Consider the following 15,097-nt stretch of genomic DNA (forward strand, 5'->3'; position numbering starts at 1 on the left):
GGGACCCTTTCTGGTTTGTTGCTAGCCCTAGAACAGGGCCTAGTGCTCAGAAAGTAATAATTGAGGAGCACCTGGGTGGCTTAGTAGGTTGAGCATTCTACTGTTGATTTTGACTCAGGTCATGATCTTGCTGTTCGTGGGATCGAGCCCCATGTGTGGTTCCATGCAGATGGTGCAGAGCCTGTTTAGGATCCTCTCTCTCCCTCTCTCTCTGCTCCTCCCCTGCTTGAGTGCATGTGTGTGTGTGCTTTTCCTCTCAAAATAAATAAAACTTAAAAAAAAAAAGAAAATAATAATTGATTGCTATTCAGTGGACCTCATGAAAGGCGATACAAGATGTCCCAAAGCAACCAAGGCTGTGGCTCTCAGGGTGCAGCTGAGGACTGAGGCCAACTCTGTGAATGGCAAAGCTTGAGTGCCAAGGGACAGCCCAGAGCCCTGTCTGGGGGACCTCATGTGCCACACATCTGCTTCCAGGAGTGTGGAGACAGATTTCCAGGGCCCTGACCCTGACTGGATTTCTTAGAGAAGCCTCAGTTTCTGAGAGAGGAACTTAGGTACCAACATTCTGAGAAGGGCATGTTGTGAAGAGAACCGAATCTCTGTAACTAAGTGACTTGAAACCATTTGTGGAGTTTTGCTGTTCCATCCTCTTCTGACTACCGCAGGGGCTGCACGACCCCCCATCCGACCCCTGCTGCGCACTTGGCCTCAAAATGATGGCAGGATCAGGCCAAAGTTGAAGTCACTGGCAGAGTTGAAGCCAGGCTGCCTGTGGTAGGGGCCAGCTCATCTCCAACCCGTCATCCCGCTTTTGTCCTGATACTATTTTGGCTTATGGTGTGTGGTTTCAGCGTTTGGCCCAGCTTTTAATCACGACACAGTCCCATCTTGTAAGGGCTGAGTGAGTCCTCCAAGAGAGGAAAGTGCTGAAGGAAAGATTTTCTTAAATATTGAAACCTTCTCTTCCTTCTGAGACTCTTCTATTAAAGGTAATTCAAGATGAAAAAGGTAGAAACCCAAGATTTGGGGCAAGAGAAGAATCTGGGCAATAGGTGTGTGTGTACATGTGTGTTGAGGGGAGGGAGGAAGGGTGTGTGTGTGTGTTCATAGGAGGGGTGAAGGGTATGTGTGTACATGTGTTGAGGGGAGGAGGGAAGGGTGTGTGTGTGTGTTGAGGGGAGGGGAGAAGAGTATGTTTGCGTGTGTGTGTGTTGGTGGGGGAGGGCGGGGGTGGCAGTGAGCTGTGGCCAGGGAGGCAGCAATTCACGCCAAGTGGTCCCAGCTGCCCCTGGTTTCCAGGCTAATCCCAGCCCTGCTGCAGCCCATCATTGAGGGCAAGCTGCTATCATTAGTGGTTAAACATTTCTGAAACTGTTCTCTCTCAACTCTGACCGCATGCCCTTTCGGGGAAGGGAGGGAGGAGCCAGGGGGAGTGAATGGGGCCCACCCTTGCCGTCATGCCCAGCTGCTTCGCCGAGAGACAAGGAGCCCTCGACTGGAAGTGATCATGGGCTTGTTGTAGCCTGTGTGTGTGACAGGACTGAGGTTGCATTTTCTATGCTGCCCACACAGCCTGCTGCTTCTTGAGCGATACAGCCCTCTGCTGTGGGCTGTGAGTACCAAATCAGAGAGGCTTTTTTGTCCTTTTAAGGGGATTCTTGGCAGAAATAAACTTTCTGTTAACTAGTTTTATCTCTCTCGAGCTCTCTGCCTTAAACACATCTACACACATTCGCCAGTGACTGAAGACCACCTCTCCCTTTGGTACTAACCTGTACGCTTTCTGCTTTCGATAAGCACTTGTGGTAAAATGCTCAGTACTGACATTTCTTCCCGTGATGTGGAGAGTTTGAAATATTTTTCTTGACTGAGGTGTGGTTGACAGCTTTTGATTTATGAAATTAGCTCAGGGAAAAATAAGACGGAAAAAGAGAGTCCAAATTAAATCCTTATTTCCATAGCTCATTTGTGCCCTCTCTCTCCAATTTAACTGCCATGTAGTCTTTAGGTATGAACTCCTAGGTCTGCGAGGTTTCTTCTTTCCTTCCTTCCTCCTTTCCATCCTTCCTTCCTTCCATGCTTCTAGTTTTGGTCCAAGAAAAGACTTTTTTTCCCCCTTACTCAAAGGTATATAAACTCAATGAAGAAAACTAGAAAAGCATAAAAGGAAAAGCTAAGGGAATTCATATTCACAACAGTCAAAGATAATCACTATTAATACATATTTTTAAATCACTATTGATATTTTGGCTTGTTGGAAAAAGTCTGCTTCTTGTGCTAGAGAAGCTGGTTGGTGGGGGCACTTTTTTATTCCCCTAGGAACCTCCAAGTTTGTTGTGCCGCAGGCTTGTCCCAACACACTGCATGGGAGGGGGGGAGTCTCACCAGCAGAGGTGCTCTGGTGGCTATGGAACCTTCCAGCCCAATAGGGGACCTTTTCATTACCGTTCTTCATCTTTCTCTTGGCCGAGTGGCCAGTGAAAGAATAGCCTGGGAAGGATTCAGTCCACGTCCAGGCTTCGCACCCCCAGCTTCCAAACAAAGAGCATGGACTCTTGACCTTAGACTGTTTGGATTTGACTCTTGCTCCATTGCTTACTTGCTCTGTCTTTTTTCTTATCTACAAAATAGGCATAATAATAGTAAGCTCCTTCCCCTGTTAAATGAGAGAAAATATGTAAAGTGCACCGTACATCAGGATATCTGTTACATAATGTTCAGGCTCAGCACATATTATATACCTGTATAGTAATTATTCCTTTGATTGTTGATAGTATTCTCACTGCCCCATGTCACATGGGATAGATTGGTCTTTCTCCCGTGGGTAATATTTAAATGCTCTCACTGTTGAAAACTAGTAGACAATGACTAGGTAGTAGAATAATCTCCTTTGACGAAACAGCTGGACTGAAGGGCAGGGAGGCTTAGGTATTTTCACTCCGTGAACAAAGTCAGGCTACAGCAGGATCGTGAGAACACATACTGCCTACGGTCTGTTGTTCTGAAGTTGTCAGATTCTCTGCTCCTGGACCCCACTGTTCTCCATGTGATAGAGACCCCTTTATGCATTGCTCCTCATTTATTTGGCTGGACCACGGAGCCATCTTTTCTACATAAAACACGTCAACCTATGCATTGGCCAAGACTGTCTAGTGCCTCTTGATTTCTTTCCCCAAAGGCAGTATGTTTCTAGCTATAGAGAAAATGGATTTGGATAAGTTCTGGGCTCTTTCTGCCTAATGGGAGAAATGTCATCTGTAGCCTGTCCAGTGATTCTTGTTTATTTCTTACATTTGAGCCCAATAAAAATAATATGATGGTCACAGGATATTTTGCCAGTTATTTGAAATGTGGGGGCAATTCACTCTGGATTTGTTTACTTCAAGTGGAAAAATTTACCCAAAGTTGCCTTCTGGGCTATTACCAAGAAGGAGCCTTACCTGGTTCTCTCTGTTTGGAGCCAGCCACTGTTGAGTCAAAGACCAGAGGGGCTATTAAAGGTCTTATTTCCAATAAATAGCGAGAGAGGGAATGAAGTGACTTAGATGGGACATACTGCTGTCTTTTTCACAGTGACTTATGTCTGTCTGCTTTCTACTTTGAATTTCCAGGCCGCACAGACATTCAGGTGGTTCAGCCAGAGCAACCACAGCAGCCGGTGAGCAAAGCCCCGGCACTAGCAACCGGCACCGCCAGCCCGTCAAGAACCCAACCCACAATGGCTTGGCCAATGGCACAGGTGAGTGACAGCACAAAATACCAGCCCGGACGAAAGCTGTGGCTTCTAACTTGTGCTCACATGGAGTCAGGACTCTGCCTGCTGTGTCAGGATGTAGGGTGGGTGAGAGAAGACTCCAGTACTGAAATGAACTTGAACCCATCACCCTTTCCATTGGCCCATCTTCTTTTGTCTCTGGCGTATTCTGTTTATTATCAAGGTTATTCTCCATATGACTACACTCTTCTAAAATATTCCTCTGCTCAAAAATAAAAAAATGAATTTTTTAAATTCATTTCTTGTTAGTATTGGGGGCAGGGGGTATCTTATATCTGTATGATACATTTTTTATTTCTGTAATTTAAGGAAATGATTAGACCAGGGAGAAAGGAGACTGAGTATTGTTGCCCAGAGCTGGGTTTGAGAAGATGGCAGCCCTGGTGGGTGGGTTGGGATGCTGACTAGGGGCAAAGCCAGATACCACGGGATTGGGGGGGTGGGCGCATCCTGTGGCTGTTCCAGTGACAGTGTTTGTCCCATTTGAGAATAGGCGCCCCTTCCGTGTCCACAGAGAACTTTTCTGCTCTTGATTCTACTGGGAAGGGAAAGACCAATTTCAGAACAAATCGGTCTTTTTTGGTCATGCTTTCCTTCTGTCTCATCAGGACGATGTTGAATTAGAAAGGAAAAAGAAGCTCATTTTTCTAAATGTCTTGAAGGTTGTCAAATCTTTAGTGATGGCCCGTCATTTGCTAATTTGTCTTAATTTGAAGCAGTTGGGAATGGACTTGGATGCTTGCTTCAGTAAAGTGTAGATGGGGGAAATGCAGGTGTTTAAATCAGTATGCGACATCGAATTTTGTAGATGCTTCTGATAGCAGAGGTGTGGCCCAAAGGACAGAGAGCTAGAGCAGAAGCCTCTTCACATAGCCTTACCGTGGTATTGTTACTCCTCTTTGCGAGACCAGCGTGCTGAGTAGGAGAAACTGGTTAGCTGTTGCTTTCTAGTGACTTTCTCATAGATGCAGACTGCAGAGCCCCTGATGGTTTATGGTGCTTAGTTATACCGTTATCTGCACCGGACTGCAGGACAGTGGCCTGTCCTGGGCTCAGTGCATCTGTGGTGGCCTGACTTACTTCCTGGAGTTTGGGACCTGCTTGAGGAGATCGAGTTAGCTGGCTCACCCTGAGCCTTGAGGACAAGGACGAGCTGGAGGTGAGGAGTGCAGGCAGCTGCCATCTAGCCTCCCGGTGCCCTGGTGCCAGCCATCATATCTGAGTACAGGAGCAGCCAGTCGTAGCAGCCACGGGGGTCCTGGCCTCCAGTCTGTGTGAAGGAGGTGGCGAGGTGGTGGCTGTGGACTGTGTTCGAGAAAACCGATACAGCTCCGTGAGCACCAGTAAATGTGCTTCCCATAGAGAAAGACGTTGCTTGTGGTGGAGGGCCAGCCCTTACAAATGGGGACAGGGAACTGGGGTTTTTAGAACCACTTGTTTGCTGGAGGCTGTGGCCAGGCTACCAACCACTTGGGTTTTCAGGGGCCTATATTCCTTGATACTGGTTTCCCTCAGCCATCTCTGCTTTTCTTATAAAAAACTATTGGTAAATTGACTTTATATGGTGATGGTCTTTGAGTCACTCTCCTTGGATAGTACAAGAGGTCTGTGTTTCCCCTACATTTATTTTTAGGTACCTTTGCATATTATCCTTATCTCCTGGAACATTATGTTTCAGCAGACGAGGCAGGTGCCAGCCGTGTCCTCAGAAAGCCAAATGTCTCTAACCCCAGGCTGCATCGGGCATGTTTTATGGTGGTGGATCTGAATGCCCGGACTGTGCCCAGAACCCGTCTGTGAAGGACAGTCATTGTATTTTGGGGATTTCTGCCCGTTAAAAATCTAAGGCCTCGGCCTCCGTCTTGTCTTGCTCCTTTCTGCTGTGATGACGGTTCGGCTCTGCCTCACAGCCAGGCTGGACATTGTAGGCTCTTTCATGTCTATCCAAGGGGTACAGAAAGATCATCCCCTTCCTTTGGGGAGCAGACAGAAGCCCCGCTCTTTGGCAGCACAAGGCAAGAAGGGAGTTTGAGACCATGAATGAGGACATCTTCATCCTTCAGTATGCTGCTCTTAGAGCTGTGAGGACCGGTTCCAAAATGGTGGTGGTAGTGAGCTGTGCCTCCAGGAAATATTTCCACAGACACACAAGATTGATTTAGCAAGCCTTTCTGGCTATGCTCTGCAGTTATGCATGAAAAAGACATTTGGGGCAAAAGCAGAACCGAGTTCCAGGTGGTTTTTTCATGTTGTCACAACTGTAAAGTATCCATTTTTATAAAATGAAAATGAATGGCAGCCTGTCTGTATAAATATAATATTACCAAGGTTTAGAAGTGGTGTATTTGAGAAGTAGACGGATGGTATAGTGCGTCATTTAGACTCGTGTGCCGTGATTGACTTTGTAACTTTTTATTGAAAACTTTAGCCCAGAAAATTACATTTCTTATTCCTCTCTTAAATGTGATTTCCATGCACATGAGGTTTGGAGTCACACTGGCCACGGTCAGTGATGGGCCTTGTTTTCTCATCAATAAAATTAGGACAAGAGTATTTATCTCAGAAAGTTGTTATAAGGAATAAATTCTATAAAACATGTAGAGTGCCTGAGACCCTCAGTCCAGGTTAGCTTTTTTCTTGGTGAATACTTTCATACAATGATAGTTATGGAACATGGATATGTGGGATTTTTTTTCATTCTCTTATTTTTTATACAAGCTTCTATGTATCTGTTGTCTTGTTTATTTATTTTTTTAGTGGCCTCATACTACTTCACAATTAATATTCACTTACCCATTCTTCAATTTTTATGTATTTCTGTGTTATAAAACAAAATCCTAATGCAAATGGCTTAGCACACAGCTTTGTTTCTTCCTGAATAAAGTTCTTGGGTCAAAGGATACAAATTTTTAAAAATGAGATCAGATGTGTTACAGATTGCCTTCCAAAGGGATTAAAGCAATCATATATTCCAAAGCAGTATGAATTTTCCATTAGATGGTATATGAGGTTTATTTTTTTTCTGAAACCTTATAAATACTGGCTTATCATTTTGCTAGTAGCTGTTAAGTGTCACTTCATTGTTGGAACTAATGGCATGTTTTTAATGTTTCGACTGTTTCTTTCCACTTGTGTGATTTTTTTTATGACATTTTTTTTTTTTGAGATTTGGAAATTTATTTTAGAGATTTATATATTCTAGATACAAGTTTTTTTAAGTAATTGTGACAGAATATATATAACCATTAAACCATTTGAAGTGTGTAATTTAGTGGCATTAATTACATCTCAATGGTGTGCAACTATCACCACCACTCTGCACTTCTAGAACTTTTTCATCTTCTCAGACTGAAACTGTACCATCTATCTATCTATCTATCTATCTATCTATCTATCTATCTATCTATTGCTTATTTATTTTGAGAGAGAGAAAACATGAGAATGAGGGGGAGGGGCAGAGGGAAAAGGAGAGCGAGAGAATCCCAAGCTGTGTGGGCTTGATCCTCACGAATTGTGTGAACATGACCTGAGCCGAAATCCAGAGTTAGCTGCTTAACCTACCCAGCCACCCAGGAGCCCTTGAAACTCTGTACCTTTTAAACAGTAATTTCTTCCTCCCTATCTGCCTTCTAGCCCCAGACCTTGGTAACCTCTCTTCTACTGTCTCTAGAAGTTTGCTTATTCTAGGTACCTCATAGAAGTGGAATAATTTGGCCTTTTGTCTCTGGCTTATTTCACTTGGCATGTTTTCCAGATTCATCCATGTTGCAGCCATTTATCAGAATCTCATTCCTTTTTAAGGCTGAATAACATTCCACCATATGTGAATATCAGATTTTATTTATCCATTCAGCTGTTGATGGACCTATGGATTGTGCTCACCCTTTGGCTAGTTTGAATAATATTGAATAATGCTTTGTGAATATGGTTGTACATGTATCTGTTTGAGTCCCTGCTTTCAATTCTTTTGGCCATAAACCTAGTAGAGTCGGTGGGTTTTATGTATGATAATTCTGTGTATCTTCTTGAGCAGTCCTCAAACTATTTGATGCACCATTTTACATTTCCTCTAGCAGTGAATGAGTGTTCAGTTTTTCCATATCGTTGCCAACACTTGTTTCCTGATTTTTTTTGTAACAGCTATCTTAATGTATATACAGTACTTAGGTATAAGTTTTATCTGTTATGATTATATGCATATATGCTTTTACATTTTTCTCTCGTTTTCTGTGGCTTTTGTAGAAAAGGAGATAGAAAATTAAAAAATAATTATACCTGAGCATCTTTTTTGAGAGCGAGAGAAAGTGAATAAGGGGCAGAGAGAGAACGCTCAGTGGGGTTCACTCAAAGTGGGGCTCATGCTTTACCTGAAGCAGGGGTTATATAAATTCACCCAAAGTGGGACTCGAACTCATATAACATGAGATCATGAGATCATGACCTGAGCCAAAGTCAGATGCTTAACCGACGGAGCCACCCAGGCACCCCATGTTTTTCTGATGTCTTGAAGGGCTAGTCCTGCCCTATAACTTTTTCTCCTTGATATTCTTTGGTAGTTTGTACATTTTCAAAACAAATTTCAGACTTTGAGTTCTTAGAAGCGTGGTGGTATGTAATTGGAAATTGGATGAATCTATATATTAGCCAGGAAGGGACTGAATTTTCCCATCAGGTAACATGGTATGGCTTTGTCCATTTACAAGTTTCTCTTGTTTTTCATCTAATTTTTCTTCTTTTACATCTAATATAGTTGTTTTTCTTTCTATAAGCCTCACCTACTGTATGTGATGCTAATTATGAAAGATTTTTCTAGTTTGGGTTGCTCTTTTTTTTTTTTTTTTTTAATAATGTTTAAGTTTAGAGAGAGAGAGAGACAGAGTGCAAGCAGGGGAGGGGCAAAGAGAGAGGGAGACACAGAATCCAAAGCAGGCTCCAGGCTCTGAGCTGTCAGCACAGAGCCTGATGTGGGACTCAAACTCACGAACCATGAGATTATGACCTGAACTGAAGTTGGACACTTAACTAAATGAGCCACCCAGGCGCCCCTTGGTTGCTCTTATGAAGAACTGGGTGGTCCATTGCCTTGGAGATCCATTGCTTGTGTTTCATGGACACGAGATAATGACTGCTTTACTGTGCATCATATATTATGAGCGAATTTCAGTTTAAAAAGTTTCCATTGTTGGTAGTTGCCTTTGCCATGCCTGGGTGTGGGGGCTTTGTATAACAAGAGCCCGCACTACTCTACACACACCTGAAGATCTTGGAACACAGTGAGCTGGCAGCATGTCTGGGATTAAGAACAAGAATTTACAAATCCTGATCTTTTTTTGGCTAACTGTAACTAGAGTAGTCTCAGCCCTGAATGAATATCTAATTCATAAAGTTAGAATGTTTAACCAACATCACAGAGGGAACCTTGTGAAATACTCCTCGTTGCAGAAACCAGAGGCCATTCAACTGCCATTTTACCTACTTACCCCATTTACCCTGTTGTTTTGGTACAGGAAAGCCATCAAAGCAATCTTCATTTCTCCTCCCGTGTCTCTGCCACTCATTCTTTCGTCATGGTGTTCTGGATTTGAAAATTGGTTTTGCTGTTTGCTAACTGCATGGCACTGGCTGGGTGGAACCTCTGTGAGCTTCAGTTTTGTCTTAAATAAAATGGGAATAGTATCTTCCTCACAGAGCTATTGGGCAGATAAATGAGCTAATGAAACTAAATTTACTAAAGGCACTATAGGATCCTGGATTGGCTGTTGCAGTAGAAAAAGGACATTAGTGGAGAAGCTGGAGAATCCAAATAAAATCTTAAATTTAATTGATAGTAATGTACTGATATTCATTTTTTAGCTTTGACAAATGTGCTATGCTTATATAAGATAGTTTGCCCTTGACTCAGTTTTCCCTAATACTGCTATCTTTGTACTATCTTTCCAACTTTGTCTTTTGACAACTTACATATTCTTTTTTTAAATGTATTTTTTAATTTACATCCAAGTTAGTCAGCATATAGTACAACAATGATTTCAGTAGATTCCAGTGATTCATTCCCTATATGTAACACCCTATGCTCATCCCAACAATTGTCTACCTTAATTCCCCTGACCCATTTAGCCCATCCCCGCTCCCACAACCCCTCCAGCAACCCTCTGTTTGTTCTCTATATTTGAGAGTCTCTTATGTTTTGTCCCCCTGCCTGTTTTTATATTATTTTTGCTTCCCTTCTCTTTGCAACTTTTCTAGAAGTCTAAAATTATTCCAAAATAAAAATGAAAAGAAACGAAACTGCTTTGCAGTTATTAGTGTTATATAAATATCGGGTGGTTTTATTTGAGATTTCTTTCCCTAGATTATTAGATTTATTCCAGGAAGTATTTAGTGAACAAATATTTGTGAAACGCCATTTTGCTAAGCACCATGGATGGTGTAAAGAATTATAAAATAAGGCCTCTAGCCTATAATGTCTTTTTATTTTATTTATTTTAATTTTTTTAATGTTTTAATTTATTTTAATTTTTTTAATGTTTTATTTATTTCTGAGAGAGAGACAGCATGAGCAGGGGAGGGTCAGAGAGAGAGAAAGATACAGAATCTGAAACAGGCTCCAGGCTCTGAGCTAGCTGTCAGCACAGAGCCCGATGTGGGGCTCGAACCCACGAACCCGGAGATCATAACCTGAGCGGAAGTTGGACGCTTAACCGACTGAGCCACCCAGGCACTCCTATAATCTCTTTTTTAAAAAGGAGCTAAAGACACTGTGCTAAGTGCCAGCACAGCAGATGTCACAGGGCCCTGTGGCTGAGCAGCTGGGCCCACAGGTGCTGTGGAATCTGTAAAGGGGGTCTCTCTGGCCTAAATAGTGGAGAGGGTCTCCAGGAAGGGGGGCTGAAATGAGTTCCTAGTGGGAACTCCCCTCCTCCCTCTTTTTTTGTTTTTTTGAAATGGATTTCCTTATTTTTTTTAATGTTTATTTATTTATTTATTTATTTATTTATTTATTTATTTATTTATTTATTTTGAGAGGAAGAGAGAAGCCAAGAGAGAGGGCAAGAAAAAATCCCAAGCAGGCTTTGCACTGTCAGCACAGTCCAACGGTGATCCCATGAACCGTGAGATCATGAGCCAGTGCTTAACCGCTTAACTCATTGAGCCACCCAGGCCCCCTGGTGGGAACCTTCTTAACTAGATTAGAGGGTCTTTTCCACTGGTATGGAAAATGGGCCTCTCCTTTTGTTCTTTTCCTGGTCAACAGTTTCATAATAATTATTTTTAACAGGTAGTACATGTACATTCTGAGAATTTTAAAAGTATGGCAGCTAAAACACTGTAAAGTGCCCTTCCTGTTCCAGTCTCTTAGCCTCCAGTTTCCTCCCCAGAGGCAGTCACTGTTGTGTTCCTAAGGAGTCTTTGAAAGCTATTTCTTGACTGTACAAGTATACGCACATATATTTTTTGAAAACACACACACACACACACACACACACACACACGTTGGCACAATATATATGCTGTTCCACACCTTCACATTTAATAATTATCTTAGAAATGTTTGCATAAAAAAAAAAAAAGAAAGAAATGTTTGAATAGAATCTGAAGCAAACTTGAAGAGCTTCGCCTCTCTCCTCCCCTGCTAACACTAATCAGAGATGGGGACAATTTTAGTATCAAAAAAGAGGAAGAATCACAGTGGATTGAAATATTTTAAATATATTTAAATCCAAGAGTTCATAATGAATGATTTTTACACAAAACAGAATTTCACTGTTCATTTCTGAAGGAGGTGAGGAAATCAGTTCATTATTCTGAAAACCAGTGAGTAAAAGGAAAGACTCAGTTTCTTCTGCCTTTTCTTTACAAACTGAACCTCAAGGTAGCCAAAGAGTTCATGGGGGGGAGTTTCTCTTACAGGCAATGATAGAATTAGAATATGACTGTTTTTCAGCCTGCAGCCAATTTCTGGATGTCAGTAATAATCACCTAATGGCTGCTAACATTGCCAAAAGGTGACAACCAGGTGTTCTGTGCCTCCTGATGGAGGTATGAAAGTCCATTTGTGTCACAAACATTGAGTTTATAAAAGTAAAAATAATATAATGAACTTAATACCCATCTTAAAATATTATTGGCTCATGGCTATTTTATTATTTTTTTTTAATGTTTTTTTATTTATTTCTGAGAGAGAGAAACACTGTGAGCAGGGGAGGGTCAGAGAGAGAGGGAGACACAATCTGAAACAGGCTCCAGGCTCTGAGCTAGCTGTCAGCACAGAGCCCGACACAGAGCTTGAACCCACGAACCATGAGATCATGACTTGAGCCGAAGTCAGACGCTTAACCAACTGAGCCACCCAGGTGCCCTGGCTCATGGCTATTTTAATTTCATCTACAGGCCTCCCCCACTTCTGTCCTCCACACCCATCCCCACTTCCCTCCCCCCACCTCTCTATGAATGCATTTAATCTCAATATTGCTGGGGGCACCTGGGTGGCTCAGTTGGTTAAGCGACCGACTTTGGCTCAGGTCATGATCTCACCATTCCCCAGTTTGAGCCCCGTGTCGGGCTCTGTGCTCACAACTCAGGGCCTGGAGCTGGCTTCAGATTCTGTGTCTTCCCCTCTCTCTCAAAATTAGATAATAAAGAAATTAAATTCTTTCAATATTGCCAACTGTTCTCCAGAAATGTTCTATAATTTCTCCTCCTACCAGTGATAGGTGGAAATGCTAATTCTTATACCCTTTTGAGTGTGTGATTAACTATTTTTGCTCTTACCAATCTGATAGATTAAATAGTATGTCATCATAGTCTGTAATTACATTTGTCGTCTCATAATTGAGATTATGTTTAGGGCTAATTTGTATTTCCTTTACTCTCAAGTGTCTATGCATGTTTTTGATCTTTTTCTCATTGATTTGTAGAGGTTCTTTTCATATAAAAGAAATTAGCCATTAGTCTATAATATAGGTTGGTAATGATTTTCCGTAATTTGTTTTTCTTTTATTTTGATTTTGCTTGTGATTTTTTTTTTTGCCATTTAAATTAAAAAAACCTTTCATGTAGTTGAATTCATTCATCTTTTACATCTTCTTGATTTTGTGTGATACTTCAACAAGTCTTTTATACTTTGAAATAAAATAACCTCCTCTGTTTTCTTTAGTTCCTCTTTATTTTCATTTCTTACGTCAAAATTTTGAATTCATCTGGAACTTATTTTCATGTAATGAGTAAGGTAGGGATAAAACTCATTTTCCCCCATTATATTACCCAGTCGTCACAGCAATGTTTACTGAATAATCTCTTTACTGTAGTCATTTAAAATGCCAAGATTGTCATATACTACATTCCTATCTGTACTTCATTCTGTTTCTGAACTTCCTTATTAATTTCATCACCATCTGCTTATTCGTGTGTCAGCACCACGTTGTTTTAATCGTTGTGGCCTGATGTTCTGTTAATACTTTAGAGAAGTATTAACTCCTCCACAACACTCTTCCTTAGAATTTTCATGGCTGTTCTCTGCATTTAGTTTTTCATATAACTTTTAGAGTGAATTTATTTAGTTCTCAAAAATGTGATTTTTTTGGTATTGGAATTGAGTAAAATTTATAGATTTGCATAAAGAGAATTGTCATCTGTTGTGTTTTACTAATTTGCCTAAGATAGAATAGGACTACAAGTACGAAGTCTTGCATTTGTTTTGGGGAAACACCAGTTGCATGAGATGGAGTCGTTTATTAAACAACTAATTTAGTTGATGTGCTGGGTAGTATTTCATACACTGGGGAGAAAGCAGATGAATTGATCACAAGTAGTCCCTAGGCTCTTAACATCAAGCGGCCATCACATCATGTGAAGAAATTTTACCAGTCTCAGGTTAGCCAAGAGGATTATATGCTTGCCTCAGAGTTGTTCCAGTGTGCCCAGAGGGAGAAGTAGAGCATGGTAAATGAGTAGTTCAGACTCTGGAGGCAGGTGGTAGGGGTGTGAATTAGGCACCCCTCAACCTCAGCAGGTTATTTAACCTCTTTTGAGCCTTAATTTTCACAACTGTAAAATGGGATATTAATTGTACCTAATGTGTAGGGCTATGTGTGAGGCTGACATAAGAGAATCCAAAATGCTTTGCACTTTCCCTGGTACACACTGGTGTTCTGTACAAGTTAACCAATACCACTTGTATTAGAAAGCTGACTCCATTGCTCTGATGGTAGCTGATTTATTATGTTCAGTTCCTGCTGTCATTATTGAGGAGAGACAGTAGAAGAAGATACCTAGGAGAAAGCAGCCAGGTGATAAGAAGGGAAGGGCCTAGAAACATGAAAGAAGGAGCAGGCCTTCTAACCAGAGAAGGTGGATGAGAAACGGGGTGGCCAGGTAGGGTGCTTAGTCTGCATTGCGTTGGAATGGGGACTAAGACCAGCTAAGGGTATAGGCTTAACTTAACATAAGAAAAACCTGCCTCAGGTCTCAACAATGGAATGGCTCTGTAGCAAGCTCCTGTCAGAAGATGTGTGTAAGAAGAATATAGACAGTATGTTTGTTGCATTTGAAACTGCAAGGAGAATTTTTGAATTAGGCAGATGAGCTGAAATCACAACTAAGAAGTTTTCCTATGAAATTCTAGTATAAATGTGCATATGCACAATCACATACAGAAATTTCTCTGCTTATGCCTTATTCATTTTCACAGAATTCTTCAGAAACTTTGATCCTTTTTTGAGTGAGAGGATATTGCATTGTCTTGGGGTCCTTGTGAATATGAGTGATCATCAAAGAAATAAAGAAATGGAGAAATAAGGAGACTCAGAACAGGCTTATTTGACTTCTGTCTCTTTGTCTATTGTTACCTTGAAGACAAGTCACTTATCTTTGGAGCCCATCTTTTTCATCTGTAGTATTCATCTTTGTTCCCTACTTTGAGCATGAGTCTTTGAAAGAACAAACACATTGTTGGAAGTTTTTGGCTTCTGTGAGTATAGAGAGTTTTTTGAAGGAAGTTACTATTTGTGCCCAGCAGATAAATGACAAGTTTAAAGAAAGTATATGACCCTATAAACGTGGCATTGGCCTTGCTTCATTTAGCACCAACACACCTCCCTGTTACCCTCCTGCTTCCTGTTACTATTTTATTGCAGTATGTGATCATAATATGTTAGAAAAATTCAATAAAGTATAAAAAAGAGATAACATTTAATATATTTATTTCAGATCCATCTCCCAATTTTTTTTTTTTTTTTTTTTTGCGGGGGTGGGAGAGAGTGGGGACAGGTCATTACTGACTTGCTCTAATTTCCAAAGTTATGTTTTGCAAAACTTTTT

The 15,097-nt window shown here is 41.3% G+C and overlaps 1 protein-coding gene across 3 annotated transcripts in view; it reads left to right on the forward strand.

The window, feature by feature from the left end:
- WWP2 (WW domain containing E3 ubiquitin protein ligase 2) overlaps positions 1 to 15,097 on the forward strand; it is a 156,115-nt gene that overhangs the window by 94,396 nt on the left and 46,622 nt on the right. For all 3 annotated transcript variants that reach the window (XM_039222183.1, XM_039222199.1, XM_039222189.1), the window contains exon 7: positions 3,615 to 3,742. In XM_039222183.1, coding sequence (XP_039078114.1) covers positions 3,615 to 3,742 — 128 coding nt within the window. The remainder of the gene's footprint in view (positions 1 to 3,614; positions 3,743 to 15,097) is intronic.

The sequence above is a fragment of the Hyaena hyaena genome, unplaced genomic scaffold (genome assembly GCF_003009895.1).
Source record: "Hyaena hyaena isolate Hyena2069 unplaced genomic scaffold, ASM300989v1 scaffold_18, whole genome shotgun sequence".
Taxonomy (NCBI): Eukaryota; Metazoa; Chordata; class Mammalia; order Carnivora; family Hyaenidae; genus Hyaena; species Hyaena hyaena.